The 14,760-nt window shown below is 39.4% G+C and overlaps 1 protein-coding gene across 2 annotated transcripts; it reads right to left on the bottom strand.

The window, feature by feature from the left end:
• Positions 1-28: 28 nt before the first annotated feature.
• On the bottom strand, positions 29-8,680 carry pfkfb1 (6-phosphofructo-2-kinase/fructose-2,6-biphosphatase 1). Of its 2 annotated transcripts, none has more exons than XM_038722339.1 (14): positions 8,472-8,680; positions 5,777-5,902; positions 5,523-5,619; positions 5,309-5,375; positions 4,591-4,665; positions 4,150-4,206; positions 3,934-4,055; positions 3,625-3,832; positions 2,699-2,845; positions 2,401-2,505; positions 1,799-1,928; positions 1,601-1,663; positions 1,453-1,517; positions 29-641 (listed from the first exon to the last, which is right to left on the bottom strand). In XM_038722339.1, the coding sequence occupies exons 1-14, from the start codon at positions 8,521-8,523 to the stop codon at positions 582-584; spliced, it is 1,374 nt and encodes a 457-aa protein (XP_038578267.1). In that variant the 5' UTR covers positions 8,524-8,680; the 3' UTR covers positions 29-581. The 2 variants fall into 2 exon arrangements, with proteins under 2 accessions (XP_038578267.1, XP_038578266.1); XM_038722338.1 differs by lacking the exon at positions 8,472-8,680 and adding an exon at positions 7,171-7,554.
• Positions 8,681-14,760: the final 6,080 nt, after the last annotated feature.

The following is a 14,760-nucleotide window of genomic DNA, read 5'->3' as shown; positions in this document are numbered from 1 at the left end:
GGAATGTAAATGTATTTTCTACACAATACCATGTTTGAGACTTTACTTTATTTACATTATTTTATTCAACACAATGTGTTGTGTTGTTTGGTGCTGTCCGTGGTGCTGATTGCTACCTTCATAATTAGATTATCAACATCACATTATGTTATCTGTACAACAGTTACATGTGCATGTAGGCCCAAGTTACAAATGACAACCTCCCTATATCTTTTAAGTGTCTTCCTCTCAACCTCAATACATAGTGCATTTTTTCAAAATAATGTGTAAACAATGGGACAATTATGTTGAGAAAAGCAAACTCTAGTCAGTTCAGGCATTTTGAAAACAGAGTGTCCTGTTCCGGGTACACCTTTTCAGTCACGGCAGGGGGAGTCCGTGTGCTCCTGTCGTGGTGTTTTCATGTAATGTATAGGCTGGTGAGCGTACTCCCATTTCTACCATCCTGTCTTCTCCTGCTCCAAAGCCCCCCTGTCTTCTGTCTTCACACAATCAACATTTAACTGGAGAACATCTCTAATATTTAGTGAAGCTACACATCCAGTTTCACATGAGGTAGTCCTTTGCTCACAAAACAGCATTTATATGTGTTCAGGAACAGTCAGCAGAGCATCCTCTGGGTTTCTGTTGATGTCGACGTTCTGCAGCGACAGAAACAGAAATACTAAGAGTCCACTTAAAGGGAGACTATTTGGCATGTCCAAAATCCACACTACATACTCACTCTAAGCATACAGTAGTGTTCGCACTGGAAAAATGACAAAATGAATTACACTCAAACCAGACACCATGCATTCAATATAAAGTAAATTGTTGAGTGATTGTTGAGTTATTGGGCACTATTCTCTCACAATGCAATGCAGACAGGAAATGGAGAAGCTGTTCATGGCTAGAAAAAATACAATAAAGTCTGGTTGGTGGCAGCTCCAGACAACAAAGACAACAAAAATAAGTAATAAATATTAAGAAATACAATACATTATGATGTAGTACGTACGTGCTGCAAACAATTAGTACGTAGTATGGATTTGGGACAAAGCATATGGCACTTTTGCTGAACAGCAGCTACTGTGGCCACAAGGGGTAAGTACTTAATTAGTTTTAAATACTTAATCATGGTAATCTCTGCGACATACTAAAATGTTGTGTAAGAGTAGCACAAATACACAAAGCCAGCAAAGTTACTCTCTGATGTCTGTTAAACAGCATCTGCTTTAAAGTGTGCGAACATCAGCTAACATTAGCCACTATAAGCTTTGTTTCTAATCATAACAAGGAAAAGATCAGTTCAGCCATATATTTGCTAATTTCTCACCACTATATGTATTCGTTTCATCAATACATGAAAATTCCAAAACATTACTCGATGTCATCAGATGTCTGTAATGTACCACATAACCAATAGTTGGAAAAGCTAAGTATTATGAGAAATGTGTGCTTGTGGAAACTTACCACTGGCCTCTCTCTGTGGGTGTTGACTGCTTCGATATTGAGGAAAAATGGCTCAACTTTACACCCTACAATTGAGGAGAAAGCCAGACTGTCAGGGAAAGATTTCCAGAGACTGCATATGCCATACACTCAAGAATTTTCCACCTACCATAGGCTATTGGTGTGAGTTTGAGCACTGTGTGGAGGGGGCATCTAAGATAAGGCAACTCATCTTCAGAGGGAGGAAAATAAGATTATTTAAGTTTTTGTGGTACTGAAACAACATCACATAGGATACTATTGTGTCAAGGTGTTACAGTTAGAAAAGAAGCCAGTCTGTGCAGCAGTTGAGCCCGGATTTCTGTACCTGCAGGTTTGTCTAGAAAGTAGGCCAGCAGGCAGCGCATTACAGCTTGGTGGCAGACTACCAGAACATTTTCCTGCCTTTCCAGCTCCATGATCACGGGCTCTAGGCGATGGACAAGGTCCTCATAGGACTGAACAAGAGACAAAATCCTTCATAGTTCATCAATTTTTCAATCATAGGCTGCTCATTTTATCTCACCTTCTTTGTCCATTTTAGGAAATACACACACTATTTGTTTTCTTGGTGAGAGTTAGCTGAGAAAAGCTCTCTCATCATTTTCTGTTTGACATGAAGATACAGCCAAAAGACTGTTAGTGTATCTTAGTTTAGTGACATAAAATCTATCTATCAGCACATCTAAAGCTCACTAATTACAACATTATACTTAATTTGCAGTAGTGAGAAGTAACAAAGTATCTTTATTCAATTTTGAGGTACTTGTACTGCTTGAATATTTCCGTTTTATGGTACTTTATACTTCTACTCTACAACATTTTGGAGCTAAAATTTGTAATAGATCAATTATAATTTCTTATTATAGATTACGCTACTCAGCAGTTAATAAATGAGTTCAGTCACAGTATATTCAGGGCAGCACTTACCTCACCCTTGGGGTAACGATAACGATACTTGTCCTGATCCCTCAGTGCAAATTCTTCTGGGAAATTCTCCTGAATCTCCTCATAGGTTAGCTCCTCACATACGCCCTTAGTGAGAAAAAGTAACATTAACATCACCATAAAAAGAACAGGTGATTGTGTGAATACTCTACTCTACAAACTCTACTGCATACAACTGATTGATTTGAAAACATCATCTAGAAATATCAAATTTGCATTACGTGCATCTTTGTCTCAGGGATTATGTTTTAAGATGTAGAAATGTACTTTATAAACTCACAGCGTCTATCTCGTTGAGGGCCTTCCACTGTTCATACTGGACTCCCACAGATTCTGCAGTCTGGATGGTCCTCTTCATGTGGCTCGTCCACACTTTCAGGTCACTGATATTCTGACCTTTGATGAAGGCCGCCAAGGCATTGGCATACTGGAAACCATGAGTGCAATTTGGAAATTTTAAAACAGTTTTGAATGAAATTGTACTGCTTTAAAATAGGGCTTGGCGATATGGCCAAAAATTATGATAAAACATTTCATATCATTTGATATCGATAATTATCATGCTAAACATGGGGTGGTGATGGCGCAATGGATAAGACACATGCCCTTGGTGTAAGAGACCTGGGTTCAATCCCCCTGGATGTGACCCATCCACCAGTGTGTCCTTGAGCAAGACACTTACCCCTCATTGCTCCAGAGGCGTGCGACATATATAGCTATTGTAAGTTGCTTTGGATAAAAGCGTCAACTAAATGTCAAATCATTATTTCTTTAAGGTTTAAAGGCTGATTTCTGCTCCTGAGTGATAGTTGAAGAAAACAGTTAATAGTGGTTTTAAAGTATTCTTTATGGTCAGACCATGATAAACAACGGATCACTTGCCAAATCTGAGGTATAACATTCAAAACAATTATAATAAAATCATATTTCAACAAACATGCATGCATCAATTAAGTAAAATCTTTTTCAGTCCATTTTCCTCAACAAAATAAATCTCTTAATAGAAAAAAATAAGTGCTTAATCTTTTGTGATTCAAACTAATTACACCAAACATTTAATGGACATTTATTTGTTAAATTATATCACAATAATTATCATTATTGTTTTATTGCCCAGCCCTACTTTAAAATGTGTTTACTTTGTATCTAATATTTGCTGTTTGCATAAAAGGATTCAACTCTGTCGGAATAGTGTAATCTACTCACCTTCTGTCCTCTAGGGGAGAGGCCTGAATCTCCACCAATGCGACCTAAAAGGTTGAGTTCGCTCTCTCCATGGCGGCTCAGATAGATTGATCTCGGTGTAACATGGATGTTCATCAGATAGTAGACTATCCTGCTTTGAATGTGGTCCTGGACCCGGTTCACAAGGTATCTACTGCCCACATCGAAGATCTTGATGTAGGAGAGTTGCCTGTCCAAAGTCAAAATGTATTTGTCAGAAAAAGACACCGTGCTTTCCACCATCCACATCCCTTTTTATTTTATACACAGAAAAGCATCATGGGTCAGTACCTGTCCTTGTCATCGTCTATAGGCATGTAGCTAGCCTTGTAACACTCAATGCGCTGCAGGAAGTCTTCCATGGCCTCATCTATGTCACGATCCACATAATCTGGGCTCCCAAATTTTACTTGCTGGAAAAGAAAGCCAGTTTTTTTATTTAACTGAGAACATTACATCCAACCCTCTGCAAACATCTATGTTTAAAAAAACACATCATTGACTAACCTTAATATTCTCTGCAATGATTCCTGGGTCATCACAGATTGATTCAACAAAGAACACCTGCGTACAAGATGTCATTAAAAAACAAATTATTATTTTCCTTTTAACGCCATATTTGAGGTTTTCATCACTTTGTTTGTTGTACAGATTAAACAAACAATACATAAACACTCAATGTGCTGCAGGAAGTCTTCCATGGCCTCATCATCCGCATCATATGTATTGTTTGTTTAACGTGTGAATAAGTGAGCTTTAGAGATGCTTATAGGTGGATTTTGTTGGACAGAGCCATGCTTGCCATTTCCCCCCTGCTTCTAGTCTTTATGCCAAGCTAAACACCTGCTGGTTCTAGCTTCAGATTGAATGAACAGAGATGATCTTCTCATCTAACTCTCGGCAACAAAGTGAATATGCGTATTCTCCAACTTCTACATATGTACTCACTTTGTAGCCCCTCTCCTTCGCAAAATTAATAATGATTGCCCTCCTCTCCTTGGTGGTGTTGGTAGCATCAAATACCTGGATGGGACAGGACCCAGGTGTTATCAGTACATCCTTTTATATTGAAAAACAACATACTTTTACACTATTACTACTACTCACGACTAACAATATACAATAACAATATATAATTTAGAGACATTCTGTTAATAAATTCACAGTCTCCAAGCCCAAACTGTGATAACCCTGAAAGTCTGGCTCACTGGAAGAAGGTTGTGTGTATAAGTCATTAGCCAGGTAGGAATGCTTCTCCCTTTCAGCCATCTTCCGACATTAGTTTGCAACGGCCCATTCACTGCATCAGGGCCTTAGTGCTGCCTAAGACAATTGTGATTGGTTTAAAGAAATACAAACAAGCCATATTTTTCCCCCTATAGCAGATTGATAACGTGTTCAGCACAGTGTGGAGACACAGGTCTGGCTATGCAAGAGATAACTCTGATGACTTTATGATTAAACACGTGACACAGAAGACATTATACAACCGTTTTTACTGGCTTGTGTGTGTCTAGTAAAATTATCTGTAAAATTGAGTGCCCCTTTTATCTCAGTGGGACCTGGCTGAGGAAATGAGTAAAACACACGTACAAAACAAAATAAACATTTAATCAGTGTGTTTTATTGTGATTAGAGGGACAGTTTTAGTTGTCCTCTTACTCACAGCTACTTGTCCCTGTTCTTTTGTGAAGTAGGCAGCTACGTCTTTGAGGGCGGCTGCTGCACAGGCCCTGAGAGAGAAGTTACACTCGTATAGGCAAAGGAGCAAAAAATGAGTGAATGATAAATGTGGAACTAGAATGACTGAAGTCCGATCTCTTAAAACTCAAATGACTAATACACATCATTAATGTTTTGACAGTTATCATCCTTCTTACTTGCGGATCATCATGGCCTCTTCATTATCCGGTTTAAAGAACTCAAAGTTCTTATAGATCTTGACAGCCTCCCTGCGGTACTGGCCCACGTTAAACACTGGTTGGATTAGGGAAATAGAAAGGTTAAAAAATATAGCGCTTATGGTGTTCAATGTATGATGAGCTCATACTGTTGTAAACATTGAAACATTCAGTTCTTTGTCTCTTTTATACAATTTATGATTAGGATTCATGAAATCACTTTGAAAACTGACTTTTTGTCGGCACTCCGATCCAATTCAGGTAGCGAGTGAGCTTCTTAGAGATGAACGTCTTCCCTCTGGCTGGCAATCCCACCATCACAATCATTGTAGGAGAGTTACAGAACTGAGGCACAGAGGCTGAGATGAAGGCAAACACACAATAACATAAAGCAATAGTTACTGAATGTTGTTGATGTGGAAATGTATGCGTTTGTGTTGTAAAACATCATTCAGCACAGCGCATTAGCCTTCTATCTAAATGCTTAAATCCAGATCAGAGTAACGCACAACTCTCTGAGGCTTTGTGCTGCAGGACAGGTGTTGTGTGTGTAGCTGCCAAGGTAATCTTCATTAAGACAGAGAATAAGAGCTGCAAGGTGCAGCTCAAATGTCTGCAAACTGTAGTGTAGTGAGTCACATGGCTTATCTGCCTGTCTTTGGCAGCGCGTCTTGACACAGAAAACTGTCTAACGAAACAAAAAAAAAGATGCTTCTCCTTCTCAGGTAGTCACATTTTAGAAATAACTGTAGCAGCACTGTGAACTGCAACATATGGCAAGAACAAGAACAAAGCACTCCTAATCTCCAAGTGTTAAAATGTCAGTCTCTTCCCTGCAGATGGTTACAAATCAGCACAACTATATACAACAATGTCCCCAATATAACTCCATAATTTTTACTGGACACCTCTAAAGGCTTTGGTTCAAACTGTGTCACTACACACAATCATTTACGTGAAGCTATAGTGAAGAAAATGAAAAAAACTCAGAGAAGTGAGTTACCACTGTATAGATAGATATTCGGATTTGGAAGATCAATCAGCTGCTTGTAAATTTCCTCACAAACCTGACATGTTTTGAATATCATTTAAAAGTGTTTCTTACCCAGTCGTGACCCATTTGTTGCATGCTTGTTTATCTCTGGGATCAAAAAATGCCAGTAATTTCTAAGGTAGACTGCAGGGTTGCTTGCCAGTTAGCTGTACCCCCTAAAGTACCCGGATGGCCTGTGTGTGTCTATACAGGGACGGGGAGAGTGTCAACCTCCAGGCTGTTCGATTATGAATGGAGTATGCTGCGTCAGCAAAATGCTCAAAGGACCACGTCAGACACTGAACAGAGAGCCAACTCGGACTTGGCTTGGTCCAGCCTGGCTGTCATCCCGTGGCTGACTCCTATATCTCTCAGACAGCCGCCTGCCTACCTGCTTCCCCGGACTGAGCTCAGTCCTGAAGCAACATGAGGAGGATTCAGCACAGGCAGTATAAAACACACATGACTGAGTAAATTGCTAAAGCAAACACAAGCTTCATCTCCTGAAACAATAACTGAGTTAACAAACATTAGCAAGACAGAATGGATAATGTATCTTCTATTCAAGCTGAGCTGGGTTTTCACTACACTTACATCCTCTCCTGCGGTTCAAGTTGCAGCCCATCCATGGCACCCAGATCTTGAGCAGAGGAGTCTGTGTGAGTTTTTTCTGCTCTGTGGACGTGTTAATAGTGAGAGCCATGAAGCCTGAGTGGCAGGTGGAGGAGTGAGCGTGAGCGACTGAGGCGTGCAGCTCTGTGATCTGTGTGCATATGTGTGCTTCACTGAATACCTACTGCAGGTCAGCTGACTGTTGCTAAGGAGAAGTACTTGGTAGGCAGGGCGGGGGGGACCTGAGGCCATGCTGCTTGTCTGCCTCTCCGTCTGTTTCGTGATTTAAAAAGGCCTGAGGGGAGTTGCTAAGATCTCTGTGGTGATGTCAGACAGCAGAGAAGGATCCAAATCCACTGATCTGTGCATGTGTTGTGGTGACACAGATGGTTTCTCAGTCAGAGTAAGAGCTACCGAGTCATGTGAGACCAGTATGACAAAGGTGGGAACCTCTCATGAATTCAGTTGCACAAGATGTTTGTTTATCAAACTGAGCAGTGTAGAATGGTTCTCCTTTCTTACCACAAGAGGGCAGTCAAAACCTTAACCTTAAATCGATGATACTCCAAGAAGTGATAGTTCCATGTTTTGTTAAGGGTATTTGCAATTCTAGTGGCACCTGACCTGACAGGAGATCAGCATGACCACCATGGGGGAGTGGAGATGGGACTCTTCTACTCACTACGTCTCCCCCCACACCCCCCATATTATTTACATACTGTTCGTACACACATAAGAGCATTAGAAGAGTTTTTCTAGGAATATGAAATAATATGAAGACCATCAGAGGTGACATCTTTCTTATCTTTCTCTAGCTTACAGAATCAAGTCTTTATATGTACTTGTTTGAGGCGAGCTGCAGGACAGGGTTAGGGTATGTGGCTCTTTCACAGTGTCATAAAAACACTCCACATCGTTCTCACTCATGCACATAAGTGTGTCTTGCAAAATGTTTATTATCTGAAAACAAAGCAAGTGAGAATACTATATAAAAGCAACAATTAAGTCAATCCTATAACAAGCAAACCAGCCAGCTCTCTTGATTTCCTGCTTATTTCTTACTATTATTTGTATGAACATACTACTTGTGCAGCTGCTTCACACAAAAAGGAAGTACTTCATTTCTGCCTAAAGCACATCATGACACATGTAGTCTAAATATATCAGTATGAAAATTTTTATGACATGTATATGTCACACATCAGTAGAAACCTTGCTGCAAGGCTTCTTCTATTTATTGTTTTGGCATGCTCTCTGAAGAGGTAGTTCAACTGCGATCTCACCTGCGCTGTCTGACTTGCGTAGCCTCATATATTCCAGCTGAGCAGGCTCCATACTATTGCGACACTCCAATAAAGCAACCAGCAGAGTGGCTAAAGACCATCAACACAATCAACACGCCGGATTATGTGGCCAGTCGCAACAGAACTTTTAAAAGAAACTAACCCCCCTGCTAATGTATTCTCTACCCACCCCCAGCACCACAAGGCCTCTCTTTTTTTTTGGCACATGGACATATGATAGCAGCAGGCTTGTCCTTTAATGTTTGCCAGGGCTTAAGTTCACCACGTACACACATGGAGAGGGAGAAGCAGTACTCAGAGGGTGTGTCATAACAAGTGCAAAGGTCACTAAGGAGGTGATTTTTGTTGCACTGGGAGACATGCTAGCATTTCTGCTTACAAACCATAATGGCTCACTTTGCATGTCTGGTGTAATGAACCACGGTGAGAGCATTGATGTCACTGGTGCAGTGAAAAACATTTTGCTCTCTATTTAGAGGGGCTAAATGTAGTTGTTCAATGAAATCACTTATCAATGAATTACATTTGTATTGCCTATTTATGATTAGGTAACCTCATATAAAAAAGAACCACACGCCTGCTTTCTCTATTCTGCATCCTTTGTGAAGAAATCAGGTAGGATTCTCTGCAAATGCACTTCCGAGCCTCTTGCCTACTGATTCTGAACTGTACACACAGCCACTAATGAAATGGAGTCCACTAACACCAAAAACTGACCGACTGACCAACACAACGGCAACACAAACTCCACATATGGATAAAAAACTAACTAAAAAAACCTGAAGCCCGTCTAATCGAGAATCAGATCATTGTTAAGTGAGAACACAGGTTAAAATCTGTAAGGAGTCATGGAGAGATTTGTTTTCATAACCTTGAGTTGGCTTTCATCCTATTGGTTGAATGATTCAACATTTTATAAAGTAATAGTAGATGACAGTAGGAAGCAGATGCCAGATGAGGTGAGGTGCCTATGCAGAGCCCAAAGGATACTAAAGGACAGTCTCCCACCCCAGCCACAGTCTGTTCACCCTTCTGGGAAGAGTTATAGAAGTTTCAGCTGCAGCACCACCAGACTGCAAAGCAGCTTTCCCCCCGAAGCTATCAGACTTTTAAACTCTAATTTATCCTCAGCACTGCTCCATCGATTATAGTTTATTTCTGGGTTTCTTTTTACAATCGATTCTGTATAGTATAGAAGTATATTGTCTGCTATGTAGCAGAAGGGAGTTACAAAACACAATTTCACTCTATAATTTGTTATATTGTCACAATAAACCTACATACCTACCTACTTACCATTGTAGCGCTGAACGCACCCCTTAAGGAATTGATTTGGTGAAAGGTTGTTCAAAGTTCAGAGAACTGTAAATGTGTGTAATTTGTGGCACTGGAGGGGATTTTAAAGTGTGATTTCTCCAAATTGGTGCAGTAAAATGTTACCATTTAAGGCACCGTTAGTAGGTGAGAAGGAAACAGATGACAGGAGGAAGCAGATGTCATGGCAGCAGTGAACTAACCTATTAAGAAAGTGGTTTGGTCAAAGGACAGCTGTTTAGCTGCTGGAGGGGATTGTACAGTGTGTTTCTCCAAGTTAGTGCAGTAAAATGTTACCAACTTTGTGCCAGTGATAGACAACATTATGCCATGCCAGTGTTTAACTAACCTGTTAAAGAATTGTTTTGGTTGTAGTGTAATATTTACCATGTTAATATTTTAAGCTATATGATTAAGTTATTATATAGTGCAGTCTAAACCACTTTTGTTTAAACCCCTCTAATCCCTCTTTTTATATAAGCATTAAGAAACACTATATACACACATGAGTTCTAATATGTTTTGAGGTTTAAAAGTTACTCTCTCTGCATGGTGAGTCTTTCTTCCAAGCAGTGACAGTAATTTATCCTCTTTGTAACCTTTTTTGTTGTTGTGAATAGATAAGAACCAGGTGTTGGGCAATTAACACCAGGCATGTTTGTGTGTCCTCCTCTCTGTATCTGACTGCCTGAAAGACCTGTGTATGTAAGTAGATGTGTGTGTTGTTGGGCAGAGGTAGAGGAGGACACGCAGTAGAGTGAGGCAGTGCACGATAAGGATGCCCTGTCTCTAACACACAGCACAGAACATACCAGCCCACCAGGCCTGTCCACAAAGCCAGATGTGGCTGAGATGTCAGCAATAAGCATGCCAAGGCCACAGAGAGGTAGAGCAGTATACAGTCAGAGCGATGTCTCAGCTGTCCAGCAGCATGGTGAATCCATGACAGTCACTTAAATATTTGGGAATTTTCACGGAACCAGGTGCAGAAGGAAAGAGAGCCAAGAGATTACATAATACTTGGAAACAGAGCTATAAAAGGAGGTCCAAAAGACTGGTAACAGAATGGGATTCTATTTTGTATCGATCTCTGACCCTCTCCGGTGAAATTGTAATTGAATTGGTGTCTATTTTTGTTGAAAATAAACATGTTGGTAAAAGTTCAAGCCTAAGTCTTCACATGGTGAAAGGTCAAAGTTCAGAAAATTAACTGTTTGTGTTACATCTGCTGTTGGAGGGGATTTTACTATGATGATTGTGAAATCCACAGTTTGGTGCAGTAAAATGTTACCAACTTTGTACTACTGAAAGAAGAAGAGATTAGGAAGCAGATGTTATCATGACGACAGTGAAATAATCTTCTGAGGAATATTCTTTGCTGAAAGGTCAAAGTTGTGTGTAATTTGTGGCACTGGAGGGGATTTTAAAGTGTGATTTCTCCAAGTTGGTGCAGTAAAATGTTACCATTTAAGGCACCGTTAGTAGGTGAGAAGGAAACAGATGACAGGAGGAAGCAGATGTCATGGCAGCAGTGAACTAACCTATTAAGAAAGTGGTTTGGTCAAAGGACAGCTGTTTAGCTGCTGGAGGGGATTGTACAGTGTGTTTTCTCCAAGTTAGTGCAGTAAAATGTTACCAACTTTGTGCCAGTGATAGACAACATTATGCCATGCCAGTGTTTAACTAACCTGTTAAAGAATTGTTTTGGTTGTAGTGTAATATTTACCATGTTAATATTTTAAGCTATATGATTAAGTTATTATATAGTGCAGTCTAAACCACTTTTGTTTAAACCCCTCTAATCCCTCTTTTTATATAAGCATTAAGAAACACTATATATACACACATGAGTTCTAATATGTTTTGAGGTTTAAAAGTTACTCTCTCTGCATGGTGAGTCTTTCTTCCAAGCAGTGACAGTAATTTATCCTCTTTGTAACCTTTTTTGTTGTTGTGAATAGATAAGAACCAGGTGTTGGCAATTAACACCAGGCATGTTTGTGTGTCCTCCTCTCTGTATCTGACTGCCTGAAAGACCTGTGTATGTAAGTAGATGTGTGTGTTGTTGGGCAGAGGTAGAGGAGGACACGCAGTAGAGTGAGGCAGTGCACGATAAGGATGCCCTGTCTCTAACACACAGCACAGAACACACCAGCCCACCAGGCCTGTCCACAAAGCCAGATGTGGCTGAGATGTCAGCAATAAGCATGCCAAGGCCACAGAGAGGTAGAGCAGTATACAGTCAGAGCGATGTCTCAGCTGTCCAGCAGCATGGTGAATCCATGACAGTCACTTAAATATTTGGGAATTTTCACGGAACCAGGTGCAGAAGGAAAGAGAGCCAAGAGATTACATAATACTTGGAAACAGAGCTATAAAAGGAGGTCCAAAAGACTGGTAACAGAATGGGATTCTATTTTGTATCGATCTCTGACCCTCTCCGGTGAAATTGTAATTGAATTGGTGTCTATTTTTGTTGAAAATAAACATGTTGGTAAAAGTTCAAGCCTAAGTCTTCACATGGTGAAAGGTCAAAGTTCAGAAAATTAACTGTTTGTGTTACATCTGCTGTTGGAGGGGATTTTACTATGATGATTGTGAAATCCACAGTTTGGTGCAGTAAAATGTTACCAACTTTGTACTATTGAAAGAAGAAGAGATTAGGAAGCAGATGTTATCATGACGACAGTGAAATAATCTTCTGAGGAATATTCTTTGCTGAAAGGTCAAAGTTCAGAGAATTGTAACTGGGTTTGTGTAATTTCTGTTGTTGGAGGAGATCTTATAATGCTCTGTAATATCCCCTCCAACAGCAAAAACACAGTTTAGTGATGTATACTTTCTGTGGTCATATGGGTGTTGCATTTGTATGTATTTTTAAATGTTTTTGTGGTTAAGACATGCAAGATACAATGATTACAATTAAAATAACTCTTGAACGCCTGCTACATCATTGACATGACATTTCTGCTGCAAATACTTTCAAGAGACATTCTTGATGTGAGGCTTGCTGCTCAAAAATATCTGCTTGAACCCAGAAATGTTTCAGTTTGGCTGAGCTGATGCAGGTGATGGCTCAGTGGAGTTTTAGAGATGAATCTGAGACTGTAAACATTTCTGCTTTTCTTTTCAGTACACAGGGGTTAACCAGTCAGTTAACCACTCTTTTACACACATTTTACAATGAGACATTTAAGAACATATGGTTCAAAGCAGTTGCAAACCTTCTGAATAAAAATAATATAGATCTTAGCTTATATATCCTCTTCCTCTGTTACAGTTTGTATTTGTATCTCTGTAAATATACCAGATATGGCTGGAGTGAAGTTGCCTCATGATGCAAGCTAATGTACTTGGACTCAAAGGTCATCCACAGACATATGGGACAGTACATCAATTGCTTAGAAATTGAGTTACCGCTGACAAACTGTTGTTAGTTAGTTATCCTAATTACATACACAAGCATGTAGAACAGCCTGTTGTATCATTATACAAACATACTTTGCATATTTAATGTAACAAACTACTGCTGCTAATAATATATCTCTTGTGCAGAAAGACTATTTAAACCTCCAAATTGGAATTATCTTCAAAGTTTCCATGCCCCATTTGACTTGACATTTGATCTTAAAAGTAAGGTCACACTACAGCTCAGTCAGGTAGTGCATTGATGCTATGGTTTTGTTCAGTATCCTGTGTGCTGCATTTCACAATGCTGTGCCCTAAATAACAATTTCAAACTGGTGTTTTTTTGCTACACAGACAAAACTTTCACAGCAGATTGATTCTGAACAATGCATTGTTTATCATGTTATATCTGTCTGCTTTAATCTTTGTCTAATAAATTTAAGATTTCACAGACTTTACAACAAGGCATCAACATGCTTAGATAGTACATAACTGATGCATGACTCCTTTATTGTTGTTGTTGTATAACAATAATACTTTTAACAAAAACACAATTCTGAACACATCTTCATAAAGCTGTTAATGATAATGTTAAAATTAATTTGTCAGCACATCACCTTTATTGAAAGTCCTCTAGTAATTATTTTAATATCAACAATTAATCAAATGACCACCAGTGATGTGTTAGAGGTCACTTGCAATGTCATGTCCAAAGAGAAATATCACCCACAATCTACATCTTCATTACCCTCAATAGCTCATAAATTTAGTTTTTACAACCCCCGCCTAGAGGTTCTAATAAACAACCTGGTTCTTTCATTATTCTATTTCAACTGAATCGGAAAAACTAAAAAGTAAGAACAGGGAAAAACAGTGGGTTTGCAAACCCGCTGTTTGCCATACACATGTATGTGTGCAGCCGCTGTGCTCTGCCTCAGTCCCAGATTGGTCACACATTCACAAACATTTATTTACTTGACTAATTCTGTTTCTACTGACAGTGAAGCGATGAACAATCTGAAAAGCTCTGAGACTTATCTGTACTTCCATAGTAATAAAGTCAGGCAAGTTTAAAAGGAGGTGGAAAAAACTACCGGTATGTGTATTTCAAAGCAGACGCAGAGCCAAATCAAAGCCTCAAAACCCACATCACCACATAACTTAGCTTAGCCAATTTAGTTTTTTTTCTTTTACCTGAGCTCACTTCTTCAGATTGCCCTCCCATTTCTTAGAAGAAAAAAAACTTCTCATGTTGATGTCTTCATAAGCTCTCAGTCATTCCAGTTTGTTTTCTACAGCATTCACTCACATCTCACAATATCATTGTTCAGAAACCCATTTTAAAAAATATTGATTACTGCATTTAACAGAGAGTATTAGTTTTGCTCTCTGCGAGTTTAGATTTTTTGATCAGTTTAGTATCTGTTTTATAGTATGTTGGGTTTTGGCTTTCAGTCCTGTCTATCTGTTGTCTTGTATCCAGTTTGACTTGACATTTGATCTTAAAAGTAAGGTCACACTACAGCTCAGTCAGGTAGTGCATTGA

This window comes from Micropterus salmoides, unplaced genomic scaffold (assembly GCF_014851395.1).
Source record: "Micropterus salmoides isolate LMB-PRFRI ecotype aquatic unplaced genomic scaffold, ASM1485139v1 Ms_hic_scaffold_16, whole genome shotgun sequence".
Lineage (NCBI taxonomy): Eukaryota > Metazoa > Chordata > Actinopteri > Centrarchiformes > Centrarchidae > Micropterus > Micropterus salmoides.
This window is presented reverse-complemented; position numbering and strand designations above follow the sequence as displayed.